The sequence below is a fragment of the Pundamilia nyererei genome, unplaced genomic scaffold (assembly GCF_000239375.1).
Source record: "Pundamilia nyererei isolate P.nyererei 1_Seehausen unplaced genomic scaffold, PunNye1.0 scaffold00019, whole genome shotgun sequence".
Classification (NCBI taxonomy): Eukaryota; Metazoa; Chordata; class Actinopteri; order Cichliformes; family Cichlidae; genus Pundamilia; species Pundamilia nyererei.
This window is the reverse complement of record NW_005187420.1, coordinates 4371625-4387379: the sequence shown is the minus strand read 5'-3', so window position 1 is coordinate 4387379 and position 15755 is coordinate 4371625. Positions and strand designations below refer to the sequence as shown.

Here is a 15755-nt window from a genome sequence, read left to right as displayed (position 1 = left end):
GTGTGAGTTTACCTGAGCCTGCACGTTGGGCTCCAGTCTGAGCAGGCAGCCCACCTGAGTGGTCTTCGTGTGAACGACTCCCGCTCCGACAAAGTTCGCAGGATTGGGATCGACGCCGTCCAGCAGAGCGACGCCGAAACCTAAAATCTGGAGAAAAATACATTTTCATATTCACACCGTGGGAATAAACGTGGACGCTTCGGTCAGCGTCTCTGCACGCCCGCGAGCCTCGCGGTCGCCACGCCGCAGCCTCACTCTGCTACCTGTGTGCCGACCTCAACTTTGACGTTTGTGCAGCAAATTCCTGATCACGTTTGTCTGATCTCCACAGGCTGAAGAGCGTATGCTGTAATCTGATTACTGCTATAATACAGCTATATTACTGTGTAACTCTGTGGCTCATCTGCAGGCTCACACCTGAACCGAGGGTCAGAGGAGGAGTTTATCCTCATCAAAACTCCATCTGACCACTAGGTGTCAGTAGACTTCAGACACCTGAGCACAAACAGCTCGTTATCTTACTGCACCTGACGACATGCAGCAGCCTGAGGGGGCGGCTGCTGTGATTCTAGCTGCGGAAATAAAACTGAACAAAAACTTGTTTACAGCCAAAGTGATTTGTGTCTTTTTACCTTGGCCTTGGCGACCTCGGTGTCCATCGGGTGTTTGGCTTTGAAGATTTTCTGGACCTCCTGCTGAGGACTGCGGACAAACAGAAGGAAACGAGTCCTCGATTACTACGTGAGCCGTTTGAACCCCGACCCGTTATCCAATCCTGAAAGCTCCTCACAGAAACACACTCGAGCTCTCTCAGATCGATCAGACGTAAAACAGAACAAATGTTTGGTGTCAGGCTGCGCTTACGCTCCGAGCTGCTTCCAGCGCTGGAAGAAGTCCTGCGACATCATCTCTGTGGGCTGGAAGAACTTGTTGAGCATCACGGGGAGCTTCACAGCGATGTTCTGCAGGGCCCCACCATACCTGAACGTGAGCACACACACGCAGTCAGAAGTGAGCACACAAACACACACGTATGTATTTATATCCTTGCGGGGACATCTCATTGACATATTGCTTTCCCTAGCCCCCACCCTACCCATCAAAAATGAATGCCTGACCCTGAACCTAAGCACCTGGGACCCGGATTTTGGTCCCCACGAGGATAGTAAACTACCAAGTTTTGGTCCCCATGAAGATGTTAATACCTGTGCACACACGCACACACACACACACACACACACACACACACACACACACACACCTGAACTGGATGTTGAGCACCGGCGCATCGCTGAAGTCTGACACACACTCGATGTTCAGGATCTGCTGCATCTGAGCTCCGCCCTCTATCATGGGGTCGACCGCCTTCGAGTGGACGTTCAGCTGTGGACGCGACTGTTAAGGACTCTACTGAAGGTCACAGAGGTCCACATCATCAGAGACACAAACTCCTCTGAGTGAGCCTTCCTGATACTCACGGGGTTATTCTCCGACTACTGAGTGCACACGTCTGTGATCAAACTCAAACTTTCAGCTGGATTTTATTCTTTTTAAACTCAGGACGTTACGGTTCAGGCCCCCGACACAAACACTAGCACCAAAGATTTAACGTGCGAGCACATGACGTCCAACTCGCGGGTATCTCACAGTCAGTTTCACCCACCGGGACGTCTTTGATCGCTCTGGAGATATTCTGATGTCACAGCATTTTGAATCTGCTCTGATTGGGTTTTCCTACACTTTGGAGGCCGACCTTTGTTTTTCTGAACTTGTTTCAGGGGGGCGCGGTCGTCACAGGACACCACGCCCACAGAGATGCTAAAGAATCGGATGCATTTCTGTAGAAAACAGAATATAAATATTTAAAGAGGGTCTCGTCGCCTCTGCTCGGCTGTACTCGCCACCTGGGTCATGATGTTAAAGTTTCCCAACCCTCTCCAGCGCCGCCTCGGCCCCCGAGTGGTTTTCTGAGTCGTGCAGAGCTGAAGTGGGAGCTCCTCGTGCTCCGGTTCGCTGTGCTGAAGCAGAATTACGAGGTTTGTCATGAAAGGATATGAGACTTGAGCGCGTCGCTGCTGCTCACTGAGGAGGAGAAGCTGAGGAACTGGGTGGACGTCTTGTTTCCGTAGAACACATACATGCGACCTGCGAGGGTGACCGTCAAAGTCAGGCAGCAATAATAACAAAGCTTCACAGAAAAAACAAAGATAACGAGATTTTAGCCCGAGTCTGGCAGGAGGAGGTTGTGCTTTTTAAACCTCGATTTAACGAGCGGCTGCTCACCGAGGTTCTGCCGGTACTCAGACTTCAGCCCGATCTGTAACAGCTGGTTCTCGTAGATCACGCCGTTGTTCTTACAAACAAACCTGGAAGAAGGAAAACGTGACGACAGTTACACAAAGGAAACGTCTGTGTGAAGAAGAGACATCATCGTGAGGCCGAGCACGGCGGTAAAGCTCGGCCACGCCCACAGGTTTAGCGATCTGTTCATTCACTTCATCTTGTGCAGATCTCAGAGCGGCCACTGGAATGACTCGCATCGCTAACAACGAGGAACGACGGCGTACAGAGGTAAACGCGGCATTCGGTGATGTCAGAGGCTAACCTCCTGTCAGGCCGTGCATCCCGCTCTCTGCAGCAGCGGGATGCACGGCACTGCGAAGAAACCTGCGGCAGTTTGTATGTTGAGAGTTTCACACCGTCTGGTTCAAGGTGTGCAAACAGCAGGCGTGACACAGCTTCACACACACAGCCGAGGTCACGTGCAACCTGCCTGCTTCACACAACACTCACAACACGACACTTTTATGTCACGTTACACGGGCATCCTCGTGGACGACTCTGCAGCGCTGTGAGAGCGGCGTGAGCACCTCCATCGACACACGGTCACCCTGAGGTCACACGGTAAACCCAAGAGCTCAGTCTCGGTCTCTACAGGCCTCAGTTAGCATGAGAAAGGTCAAAGTTCATGGCTGTTTGCAAAGCTGCAGCAGTGGTCAGCCTTCAGACAGCTGTGCATGAACCAACGCTGAACCTGAACGCGCTGCAGCATCGCTGAGACGAGACAGACTCACAGAAACATCAGTGCAGGTCACTGCAGCTGAACCCCACCTGGGGAAGTTCTCCTCCGATACGTCTGTGGCTGCAGCGGGGGCGGAGCTCTCGGAAAACACGTCGATGAGCAGATTGGCTCCTGATGAGGGGGCGGGGTTTAGATTCAGGACATCCGTAAAAGAGTGGGTGGAGCTCTGGAAGACAGATACCAGCAAACAAAGTGAGAACAGGTGGAGGTGTGAACTACACCCTCCTGCCAGGATTGAATCTCTGCTTTCACCAATGAATCGATTCACAGCTGATCGAGCAGCGCGCTCATCAGTGCAGCTACTGTTTACCAAGTCAGGCTGACAGCACCGTGTTCCTATCAGAGGAGGAGGGGCGGGGCCTGTCAGGAGGGAGAAGGTCATCCAACAGTGAAGAAGAAGATGGACAGAGTTTGAAGATGAAGGACGAGCTGCTAAAGGCAGCCTGCGCACGCAGACTGCAATAGCAACCTGCTGCAGGCTTTTAAACAGGTATGGGCAGATTTCACAGCAGCCAATCACAGCTCTGCATCTGTGGTTACCTTGTTCGTGGTGTCGGTGTTCTCGCTGTGCTCCGTGCTGCCGTTGACGCTGCGGCGACTATCGTCCATGTCTGGCAGTTTTCCGGGTCCTTTCTTCTTCTTCAGCTTGGCCAGAATGGAGGACTCCCTCTCCGGGAACGGCGGCATTTCCTCCAGGACGGTGGCCTGTGCAGAGAAACAGGAAGTCAGTTAGCATCAGTGCTAGTTCACGACAGATGTCGCCACGTCGGCGGGTCTTATAGCTGCGGGGGTTAACGCACCAGGATGTCGGTGCTGGCGATGCAGCTGAGCCTCAGGTACTCGACGGCTCGCTGCTGAAGCTCCACGTCTGCGTTGCGCAGCTGGCTGTCGGAGCGCAGGACGTCCTGGATGGTGGCTTTCACTTCTGGAAACAAGTTGATGAACTTGATGTACGCCGACAGCAGCAGCGCCCGAGTCGGCACAGAGCACAGGTGGAACTTGGAGTGAAGGAGATTGAACTGGACCAGAGGGCTGAGGAAGAGGAGACAGAGTCGCGGTGAAACCTGCGAGCGGTCCCGTCAGCTTCAGCAGCGCCGCGTCAGCTTTACTGACACGTTTCCTAAAGTCTGCCGGCACATTTTTCCTATTCTGTCACAAAATCGTCCAGAATGAGAGAAGAGCTCAGAAACGATTTATTATTCTTTCTAATAAAAATCTCAAATAACAACGAGACCAGACAAACATCCCCTGGACTGTGATGATCAGCTGTGGGTGTGGTTTGTACCTGGAGCGCGAGTCACCAGCAATCAGGTTACCGAACTCCCCCAGGATGTACCCGCCCACCTTCACCAGGTTCTCGTGGCAGGCGGGGGCTTGCAGCGCCTGCAGGTCAGAGAGGAAGTGACTTCATGAGACGGTAGAAGACACAAACGAACCAGTCACACGGGCCGGAGACACATTCAGGATCACAGCTGCGTTCATGAAGGATTCCTTCATCCAACCGACCAATCAAAGAGCTTTAAGCCCACTCGTTTCCTCCGTGAGGACCTCAGTGTTCAATGATCGAGCCAGTTAAACGCCGTCGGTCGTATTGTGTGTGTCGCACAGCAAAATAAAACCTGATCACATGATCACAGACTGAAGCCACTCTGAACGTGTCTGCTGGGAAAGAAGTGCGAGTTAAATCTGCGCCGTACCCCGACACGCTGCTCCCTGCAAATATAACTACACGTCACAGCAGTGCAGCCTGCAGCTACTGTGATTGGCCGGGTCGGTGCCGTCGGATCCCTGTGTGACCACATGTCAAATACACCGCGCGTGAGCATGAAGCTGGCAGCGGCGCCAGCTCGACAAAGATTCACCGCACAAGTCTTAAACAGCGGTGAGCTCTGTAGCGTTCAGGGACAGCAGCGAGGCTCACCTCAAACACGGTCTTGGCGGCGTAACCTTGGACGTCGTCTCGGTTTATGACGATCTGGATGACGCGGTACCAGACCTCCTCGCTGACGTAGTCCCCAGCGATGCGGATCAGGTTCAGGATGGTGTCCACGTACCAGGTGTAGTCCACGGCGTACTTCTCCGCCAGGATGGCCACTTTGAGCACCTGAGGAAGAGAAGCCAGAGGCTGAAGACGAGCGCTCACGCCACTTAAAGCGAACGGCGAAACGTGCTGACATCACGACCCACTATCTCCTCTCTGATGGAGTAGTCGGCGGTCTCCAGGTAGCTCAGCATCTCTGCCACGATCTGCTTGGCGTTGCTGCGGTCGCACATGGCGTAGAGCAGATCCACGGCGCGCTGGCGAACACTCACATCTCTCTCCGTCTGCACGGGACACACACCAGGAAGCAAGTGTGAATTTCAAAGTAAAGGTCAGACTTATTGGCAAGACTAGTTTTTAGTGTTCAAAGATTGAACCGAACCAAACCTTTGAGTTTCGTCCAAGTTGAGGAGGAACGGACGACTGACGTCCAGCTGAGCGAGACTCACCTTCAGAGCGTTGATCACAGTCTCCATGTGCGTCTTCACGGCCTCGTGGGAAAATTCGGAGCTGGCCAGCGTGCACATGCTCTCCAACGCCAGGTAACGGAGGTTGGTTTCTCTGTGCTGGAGGAACTGGCCCAGCTGGTTACAGGCTCGTACCAACAGGGTGGGCTCGCTGGGAGACAACGGGGGACAAGCGTGAGGCTCAGATACCACACCCGAACACGATGACGTCCGAGGACGACCGGAGCTACGCGTGTCAGGAACGTGGGCCGGGCCCAGGAACCCCCCTCTACACTGCAGCACATCTGCACAGCAGCTGCTCGCTCAGCCCTCTGACATCATCTCATGTTTGTTTGTTTTTAATCTGATTTCATCACGTTGAGCTTTTTGCATATTTTCACTTTGTACATTTAAATTTGAACATTTTAAAATGTTAAATATTTCAGTGTAACTTACTGAGCTCATATTTTCTGTTTTTTAACATTTTACTGAAATTAGTACTTTTAATTTATTACTTACTGACTTTGTGTTTGAGTTAAATTTGAACTTACTGAGCTCTTTGTTCTGGTTTCCATGGCAATGCCTTGCATTGTACACACAAACCTGATTCCTGTTACATTTCGTCTCGATCACAGGTGATGGGTCTGTCTCTGCGCCCTCCCTGCGACAGACTGGCGGCCAGCCCATGTGTTCCCGCCTCTCACCCAATGACAGCTGTGCTAGGCACTGGCCCCGCCCACATGCAAAAGCAAACTGACGGATGTTTTGTTTTCTCCCCCACACTTGGGGATAAACAAAGCGCGTATGACCTGCCTGTCATGGTGGATGATGAGGGCGATGGCTTCAAACAGAACGGCGTTCTTGGCGTTGGAGTGTTGGACCTTCTTGGACTTCGGAGGTTCCTGGGCTTTATTGAGGATGGTCTCTAAACACTCGGTGAGACGACTTCTCAGAGCGGCGTCCTCTGCAAAGAAAACCAGACGCTTCAAGCCCCGTCGCCACGGTTACGCCTCTCAGACCTTTACTTATTCGTGGTGGACTAACGCGTGTGCGCCGTACCTGGAGGAGGGTAGCACTGCAGCAGGCGCAGCAGTTTGACGGACAGCCACGGGGCAGCCACAAAGTAGTAGGTGTAGTCCTGCAGGTCGATGGACGCCGACGTCACGATCTAAACAAACAGGAAGGAGATTAACGTCCCCGCTGGTTTATGATTGAGCCGAGCGACACGGAGGGTCACACGGACACCCACCCTGCTGAGCCGGGCCACCGCCAGTGACACGGAGGTCTTAAAGTCATCCGGATTCTTCTGGGCCAGAGTGGTGATGAGGCTGGTGGCTGCCGTCACCACGCCCTGAAATAAAGGAAGGCAGAGTCAGCGTTTCAGGGCGGGGTTTAAACTACGGCATCACATCGATCAGCTCGTTCTCACGATAAATATAAGTATTTAGCTCGCCACGAGGAGGCGGAGTCTCACCAGGTGCTGATCGTTCAGCAGATGGACGACCCGTGCGGTCCATTCGCCCATGGGCACGAGGTCGGGCGACGTCCTGTTGAGCCGTAACAGACACAGAGCTGCGCTCTGCTTCACGCTGTCCATCGTGTCCCTGAGAGAAGCAACGGCGACACGAGTTCACCAAACAGGAAGAACACCAGCAGCGAGCAGCCGAGGACACGCCCACATTACCCATTGGTAATCAGACTACATCAGATTACACAGGCTTAGACCTACAGTCTGCTCACTGTTCACACCAGCTCTGTGTTATTTCATTAAGCTGTTGCACCACGATCGCTGTTTTCTTATCGTTCGCTCGTGAGCTTGTTCCCAGTAAAAATCTGATCCGTCGCTTCCAGAAGGAGGTTTGCAATTTTTTTGCTGTTCTTTGATTTGTAACAGATTTCTGTTGCATCACACTGGCCCCACTTCCCTGTCAGAGTATCCCTCCTCCAAGAACTAGTTCCCCGATTAAGTGTCGACTGTGGGCTGAGGCCCAAACAGAACATCAACATGTGCGTTTCAGTCTGAACACGAATCCTCATCTATAACGTCGCTTTTAAGGGTTGTTTCCGGAAACGTTTACCAAAGTGCCGACGGCCCGTAACAGCCGCTCGTTTTACTGGATGGAGGTCGAGTGCTGACTCCAGCTGTGAGTGAGGAGACAGCTGTCTGTAATGACTGGAAGGATGGAGATGTGCGTGTGTGGTTATTCATCCGCCTGCTCATCTGTTTCACGGCCTGTTACCCACACACTGGCCTGTGGATCGTCACTGTGTAATGAGGTCGGCTTTATTAATGTGTAATGAGCGACGGCGCTGCGCTTCAGGCCACAGCAGTCAATCTCAGATAATGTCAGGTTGGATTTGGTGCCTTACAAACCGCTGCTGCAACAATCTACATGATTGACGTCGTATTTCTCACGAGCGCCCACAGCTGACCCTGAACCAGGTTCATGACCAACACAAACAAACTGATATTAAAGGACTTTGAGCCGCTCGGAGCTAAAACGTGTTTAAGAACGAACCCGGCCACTAAGACTCTGGGAATCTCCGAGGCGAACGCCTCCGCCATCTCTCTGCTGCCCACGTTGGCGATGCAGTGCAGGGCCAGGTTCATGAAGGTGGGGTTGCGGCTGGCGAGGTCGTTTTTGATGCCGTTGTTGATGAGGCGGATCAGGTCGCTGTTGGAGTTGACCAGCACTGAGATGAAGAGGTAACCCTGAAAGGAGGAGACACGGCAAAGGTCACGTGACGGGATATTCTGTCTCTCTCTGACTCTGGAAATCCACAAACACACACAGCAGAGCCGGAGCGTCAGCACCACCCACACGGAGCAGCTGGAGGCGTGGCCTCTGTTACCAAAACATCAGCTGATCCCAGCGACTCTCGAATCGGCTGCCCTGACGATCGTCATCATTTATCAAACTCATGTTAGTCTCGTGCTTAAAGTATTTTTACTGGATTACTCGTGTAACTGAACAGTCGTTGAGGCTTTGGAGGACGCCGTGCTGTGACAATGATCCGCCTCCACACGCTCACTCGTTTCCTTTAAGGAAACAAAAAACTGATCAATGAAATAAAACTGATCAGAAGCTGATTAACGACAGCTACCCCACGTCAGGGTCGCAGAGATAACAATTTACGTTTGCAGCAAAATTAACATCCTTCTGTCACACTTTAAGTGGAGTCTGGTGAGGTCCTACACAGTGACTTTATAGCCTATGGCGCCTGCAGCTCCGCCTCCAGCGCTCAGCAGGAAGGATGCCCGCCAACAGCTCTGAATCTCAGCACAGACCCTCAGAGACGCTCGGAGAGCTCAAGTCAAAGGCAGCTAGCTCTGTCTGACCCAGAGATACGACCACAGCGAGTGTGGGCTTTTAGAGACGGGACAGGTGGAAAGCTGGAAATAAAATCTAGTCTCTCGGAGCTGAAATGATTTGAGCCGATTCACGTCACTCTCATCCAGAACACTGTTGGTAAAGTTGTTATTACACAGTTATTACTGCCTGCTTCATTAGAGGTTTTAAAAAAAAAAAACCACCAGGACGCCGCGAAAGGGAAACGAGCGGCACTGCAATAAAAACATTTGGAACAAACATAAAATGTGTTTATCAACCCAGAAACAGAGACCACAGAGCGGCGTGAGGGGGCGGTCCTGACGCTCTCGCACGTGATAACCCTGAAACATGGCGGCTGAGCGGCTCCGACACTCACGATCTGCTTCTCCGTGTACTTGTTGGAGCTCAGGAGGTTGACGGCCTCCATGTGCCCGAAGTCGATGTCGTGGCCCAGAAGGAAGATGAAGAGCAGCTTGCAGACATACTTCTTTTTACTGTAGCCATCCAACGCCTTGTCTCCTGCACACACACACGCACACACGCACGCACGCACACACGCACGCACGCACACACACGCACACACACGCACGCACACACACGCACGCACACACACACGCACACACACACACGCACGCACGCACGCACGCACACTTTAATGTCTATGTGATAAACAGCAGCATTTTAACAGCTGAGGCTCTGAGGGGAAAGCAGGTGTCTGATTCAAATCTAGTCAAATAATCCAAACCCAGTGAGAGTGGGAGGTTCAGGATCTGCAGCAGTGCAACATCAAACACACAATCTTTATTTTTGCATGACTGGGCTTTTATTCAGTGTTTGGAAACGTCATCATCAAATAAAACTGAAGAAAGATTGTTTTACGCCAGCCTCAGTACTTCATGGATAAGGAGCACAGTTGCAGAGACATGTGGACACAGTGGAAAGGCCTGAATGCCGGGTGGAGAGGGCGGAGAGGAGGCGCTATGTGGACACTCCCTGCCCGCATATCGCCTCCTCTCTGCAGCAGACTAATTATAGGCAGTGAGGAACAGGTGGCAACAGGAGAAACAGCAGCAACCAGAGAGTCAGTGAGGTTTCACAGGACAACACAAAGCAGTCGGGACAGGAAGCAGGAAGCAGGTCAGGTGACTCGGCGAGCTCGTTTCTCCATCACCTACCTTTAAATTTGGAGCGGATGTTTGCCAGCTCCTTGTTTATCCTCTTTATCTCGGCCTCTTTACTTTTACCTGCAGACAGATCAGCGTTACTCAGCATGCACAGAGCTGCGATCACTCATGAATACAACATCCTGCCTTTTTTAAAGGACCCGCCCCCGCTGAGGAACGTGGCGTCCGGGTTTAATCGCACACTACAACATAAGAGCTTCCTGATGAAGCAGTGACATATCTTTACTTTATTATCTCCAGAAGCAGGAACCTCAGGCCGCCTGTTTTTGAAGCGTAGACCTGATGACGCAGCAGGATCACCCAGAGCTAATCCTCCCCGCTTCCTGCTCCTTTCTTGCTCTGTTGTGACCAAAACCTCCAAATCGAACATCACGCTTTGTTCAGTAAGCCCCGAAACCAGCGGCTGAGACCATAAACCATCATCACAGTGTTTACTGAGCTCAGGTCAGCTGAGCCGGAGCCTCTTTTTCTCACAGACTTCCATCCAAGCTGACTTCTCTCTGCAACCGCAGGAGTCGCCCCCTGCTGGATGGTTTAAGACACTTCTGTGTCAGATTGACCTTTCAGCTAAATCCATCTTGATGTACAGTCTCTGATTGTGACAGTAGGAACATTTTTCATGTGCTTTGTTGTGAAGAACGTGATTTATAACCTGATGAGCGTTCGCCAACATCTCACATTGACCGGATAATAAGAGGTGAAGGGAGCAGAGTGGATGTGGGAGCACTCACTGACAGCCTGTGCGAACACAGAGGGCCTGAATCAACTGCACTATCAAATACAGAAGGCTTATTTTGAACTGTGAATCACAGTAAGCTGCTGTGGTGGATTCAGAATAAGTCACCCTGAAACGCCAGCATGAACAAAACCAGCAGAGCAGCAGCAGCAGCCGGACGCTGCAGAATAAAATCAGTCAGGACGGTTTGTGTCGGGGCAGCAACAGGAAGCTCTGAGGCCGCGTTCCTGTTTTCTCACCCAGAACACTAACGTGCAGTTCTGCAACCCCGTCACCTACAACAGCGGCTTTATTTATACAGCACCACCTCACAACAACAGCCATCTCTGGGTTTATACTGTAGGTAAGGACCCAACAATAACACAAACACAATATAAAAGATACTTCCTATCAAAATCTCACAGGGGACCAGAGGAAAAGGCTGTAAGGCACCACGTGGGTGAAAGTCACCTGACTTTAGTGTTTCAGGGTCAAGGTCAGGGGTCAGAGTTGTCACAGAGTGTAAGGATGCTGAAAGAGGCCAAAAGCCACTGGACTGGTCATCGTGCAGGTACCGCAGAGCCGTACCGTCACACAGCAGCTGGTTCAGTTACTGTAGCTGTAACTCGTTCCCACGACCAGCAAACAGAAACACGGGAACTGTCTACCTGCCTCGTCTCACCTTTCCTGTGCACCTGCCCACTAACACGGACACACTCTCATTTCAAGCTTTTATTTAACCCGCTGCTGGTTTTCTCTAACCCCCCTGGAGAGCAGCACCGCCTCCTCTCGCTCTTTCGCGAGTACTCAGATTACCGTTTTGCGTTACTTTTTGCGATTAACGTTAATTCCAGCTAACGCCAACTGGGGCGGTGGACCGGAGACTTTACACACCGACTTTTACGACCTGCTAAGGCGGCACTGAGCCGCTCATGTTGGCCTGATAAAGCAGCTCACGCAGTTAAAAAGTGACGGTTTGGTTATCTCCCCACGGCGGCCCACGCCCTTTGACACGGTGACGCTAGCAGCTAGCAGCTAGCGATGATTAGCCGGGGAAGCTTGAGCGCTGGGCGGGAGTTTATCCCACTTTAACGGGGTAAATGTGTCCAGAACGAGGGCGGCAGGGGCGGGAAACTGACCCCGGGCTCGAAGTCCCCCACCCGGGCGGGTTCCCTGAGGTCCCCGCGGTACAGAGGCTAGCCGTGCCTAGCTGCGGGGTGAAGGAGACAAACTCACAGTTCCTGATGTCGGAGATGAACACGGCCAGTCCGCGCATCCCGTCCCCTTTAGACACCGCCGGCATCCTCTCCGCTGCTGGGGGGCTTCAGCTGACCCGGACAACGCGCTGCTCGAACTCTGAACTCTGTCTGTGGAACCGCCGCTGCGAGCACCAGGAGCCCCGACATATGACCGAGACAGGAACCAGACGGGCCGCGTCCCCTTCAGCGCGGAAACGCCCTGTTCCAGCCTCCTAAGGCGGGCCGCGTCCCAAACATGTTCGCTTTACCCACTCAACTGAGTGAACGCACCCGGCCCAGTCCTCACCTTTCAGCGGCCCAGAACATCTGGAGCATGAGCACCGAGGACGGGAGAGCTCCCAGATGTTTGGGAGACTGCTGTCTTCACACTCAGTCTTTTTTATTAAAACTTTTATTCATTTTTTCAGTTTACACATTTGATATGTTGTGACTTGCATTCTGTTTTTATGTACTTTTATAAACGCCCCAACTTCTTTGTAATTGACGTTATGACATCAAGACAAACAGCTGGGTTATAAGGCGGAGATTCATCTTTTGATGAATTTCTGGAGGCCCTGTGACAGACTGGCGACCCGTCCTGGACGTACCAGGCCTCCCGCCCTGTGGTAGCTGGGATAGGCCCCAGCGCCCACACAACCCTGAATCGGATAAGTGGAAGAGAAATGATGGATGAATTTCTGAAATTTGATAAGCATATGGATGAATTAATGAGGACACTGTCTAAATAATTGGCTCATTTTTCAAACTGAGAGACTTCCTTCTGTGTGAAGCTCTTCTTCTTCCTGTCTCTATTTGAGCCTCAGTTAAACTGCAGTAATGTCTATGGTGGAACATGTGTCTTGGTTATGTGGAGTAATTACAGACTTTCCAAATGAAAGTGACAAACAGTCCGAGACACGTCAAGGTCCAAACGTTTGGAGCTGGCTGGACTAAACCTTTCACACAGCCAGTGTAATTATGGACTCGTGTCTCTGCACTGATACAGGCTCAGTCCTAAAACCGTACACTTCTCAGGCCTTCACAGTTCTCACTAGTTTTCGCTTGAATTACACACTCTGATTATTTTATTCCTTTATTCCTCAGGTGCTGGTCTGCAGCGTTACTGGGCCTTAGCATCTTTGGAGTAATTTTGGGATATTGTTAGAGTCGGCTTTGCATTCGGATTCATGCTGGAAGTTATATTTGTATTTCATGTGCATTATTTCATTCATGTGAATGAAGATCAGTGCGTAACAAGGTAAAGCAGTAAAAAAACGAGCCTGCACAGAAACACATACAGCATCAGCAGACAGTGCTGCACAAAGGCCTGGGCTCTCTAATCGCATAAACAGACAGTAGATGGATCACACTCTGAGTCTGACTCTCATTAAGCTTTTCAAAGAAGCAGCATCAGACTCAGATCTGCAGCCCAGAAAATCATGGCTGCAGTTAGCAGCAAACCCGCATCAGTGACGTTCATCTCAGAGGGCTGCTGAGGGTCACGTCCGGCCGTAAATGTGTTTAAATACGCCAGGCCTCATGTGGAGCCTGCTGGAGTCAGGCTGCAGTTTTAGACAAAATTAGAGAAGCAGATAGAGACTTCCTGTCTCTCGCTATAACTACAATTACTCGTTATAGACGGACTACATGGCCAATGTGAGCTACCCCCCCGTATGAGGTTATGACCACATGCAACCGAACATGCGATGAAACCTTTGGTGGAAACTTCTAACTCACAGTGTAACCTTTGTTTTTTTGTGTAAAACAAAGTGCTCTGCCAAAAGCATTCCCTCACCTGTCCAAATCATTTCACTCAGGTGTTTCAAATCAAGCACCTCGGCATGCTGACGGCTTCTACAAACATTTGTGTCGCTCTCAGGAGCTCCAGCATGATGCTGCGATAAGATGCCACCTGTGCAAAACGTCCGCTGGTAAAACTGAAGTTGCTCTTTGTTGGAGAAAAATAAAGAAGAATTTGGTTCAGTTTGAATAACTAAGGCTTCGGTTCCACAGGTGACTCAGACCCGCCCTCTGTTTTCTGACAGAGGTGATGTCCTGAGCGATGACTCCTGATCACGAGATCCAGTTGATAGGTTTTGAAGTCTTATCAATAAAAAGCTGTGACGGCTCGCTTTACAGTCCTTTTGCTTATTATTATCAGTGTCTGCTCACACTGACTGGTCGCTCCGAGTCTTATTATCTGGGTAAAATAAAACACTGATACAGATTTATAGTTTGTTTCCCCTCCTTACACTGTAGTTACACGTGACTATTAGGGATCTTGTCTGTATTAGAGTATACGAACCCCTGTAGCTCAGGAGGTAGTTCGACCCCCGCCTGGCCCGCATGCCTTTGGGCTACTAACCCTAAGTTGCTGTCTGACCCATCAGAGTATGGATGTGTGTGAATGTCAGTAAGCACTTAAAATCATAGAAAAAGGTGAATGTGACATGTTGTATAGAGCGCTCTGAGTACTCTGGGAGAGTAGAGAAGTGCTGTATAAGAATCAGTCCATTTACCTCCCGAAAGATCAAAAATAACCTGCTGAATATGTAAAAACAATTAATATTAAAACAGAACTGAACAAAAAATGATGGTAAACTTTCAAAAAATAGAACCATAAATATAATTTCTGCATTCATAACCAGAAGTTTCTTTAAAATGACTCAACAGCGTCTCCAGGTTCACCTTTCAGCTGTCTGCACCCGAGAGTACTGTGTAACTAGAGTCCAGGACAGGAGGTCAGGATACTGATAAGACTCTGCTCTTTAAAGTATTTGTTACTTGAAAAGATTTTGTGTGTTTTCTGTCTTATAAATAATTCTTTTATTTTGTCCCGTGGCTAATCACCGCATAAAAACACAGTCAGCAAACAGACAAACAGGAATCTCTTCATTCCCACGTTTACAGCATTTAGGGTTCAACTGTCTTCATTTGTAACAGAAGAGAGAAGAGCAGGAACCAACAGCTGCAGCTCAAAGTGATTTCTGTGAGTTCAGTGAAAGACAGCAAAGTTTGCTGTCCTCTATGATGCAGCCTTTAACGTTAACATGTTGGATACTCATTCATTCAAATACTTGCAACATAATTTGTTCTCTCTCCATTCAAACTGTAACTATGTTATCAGTTTGATTTAGATACATGTGAGTGTTTCAGGTACTGAAAATATAATATGTATAACCTGGGACTTTATATTACAGTCATACGCTTCTATTGTTATAACTAATAAGGGATGTTAATCCTGAAACAGTGTCAATTAAAATGTGTCATAAATACAGTAAATATTGAATTCATTGTACACAAACAGTACACAGTACTATAAACCGGTTGCCATGAAGCAAACAGTAAGTCGTTCACAGTTACTGTAAAGTTCATGCGTTTTGTAAAGGACGGTTACAGTAACACTTTATCGTCACGTTGACTCAACAATTAGTGAACAGGTGGTGACGTGTCAAGGCGTCGTGTGTTGTGATGTATATGGCGTGATGCTGATCTTCCTCCTGATGAACATCCATCTCTGGAGCGCCCTCCCCTCTGCTGCAGCTTCATAAAGGCAGCAGCCGCCGTGCAGAGTGACAGAACAGCCGGAGACTCATCCTGTCACGACCTTCACGTCGTACTCCTACCAGACGACTCTCTGATGCAGCCAGTGCCAAAGCAAGCTTACTGAACCATCACTATCAATTTCATATTTGTATCGCTGAAATCCAGAGAAGC

The 15755-nt window shown here is 50.3% G+C and overlaps 1 protein-coding gene across 1 annotated transcript in view; it reads right to left on the bottom strand.

Annotated features, from left to right (window-relative positions):
- Positions 1-12420, bottom strand: part of LOC102201018 (AP-2 complex subunit alpha-2) — a 14525-nt gene extending 2105 nt beyond the window's left edge. Inside the window, exons 1-21 of the mRNA XM_013909118.1 lie at positions 12037-12420; positions 10077-10145; positions 9278-9420; positions 8089-8282; positions 7044-7173; positions 6819-6920; positions 6629-6737; positions 6383-6533; positions 5573-5741; positions 5270-5407; positions 5004-5186; positions 4368-4465; positions 3883-4114; positions 3623-3787; positions 3112-3248; positions 2284-2366; positions 2056-2145; positions 1262-1385; positions 865-981; positions 633-702; positions 13-147 (exon numbers count right to left, since the gene is read on the bottom strand). Coding sequence (XP_013764572.1) covers positions 13-147; positions 633-702; positions 865-981; positions 1262-1385; positions 2056-2145; positions 2284-2366; positions 3112-3248; positions 3623-3787; positions 3883-4114; positions 4368-4465; positions 5004-5186; positions 5270-5407; positions 5573-5741; positions 6383-6533; positions 6629-6737; positions 6819-6920; positions 7044-7173; positions 8089-8282; positions 9278-9420; positions 10077-10145; positions 12037-12103 — 2706 coding nt within the window. The 5' untranslated portion in view covers positions 12104-12420. The remainder of the gene's footprint in view (positions 1-12; positions 148-632; positions 703-864; positions 982-1261; positions 1386-2055; positions 2146-2283; positions 2367-3111; positions 3249-3622; positions 3788-3882; positions 4115-4367; positions 4466-5003; positions 5187-5269; positions 5408-5572; positions 5742-6382; positions 6534-6628; positions 6738-6818; positions 6921-7043; positions 7174-8088; positions 8283-9277; positions 9421-10076; positions 10146-12036) is intronic.
- Positions 12421-15755: the final 3335 nt, after the last annotated feature.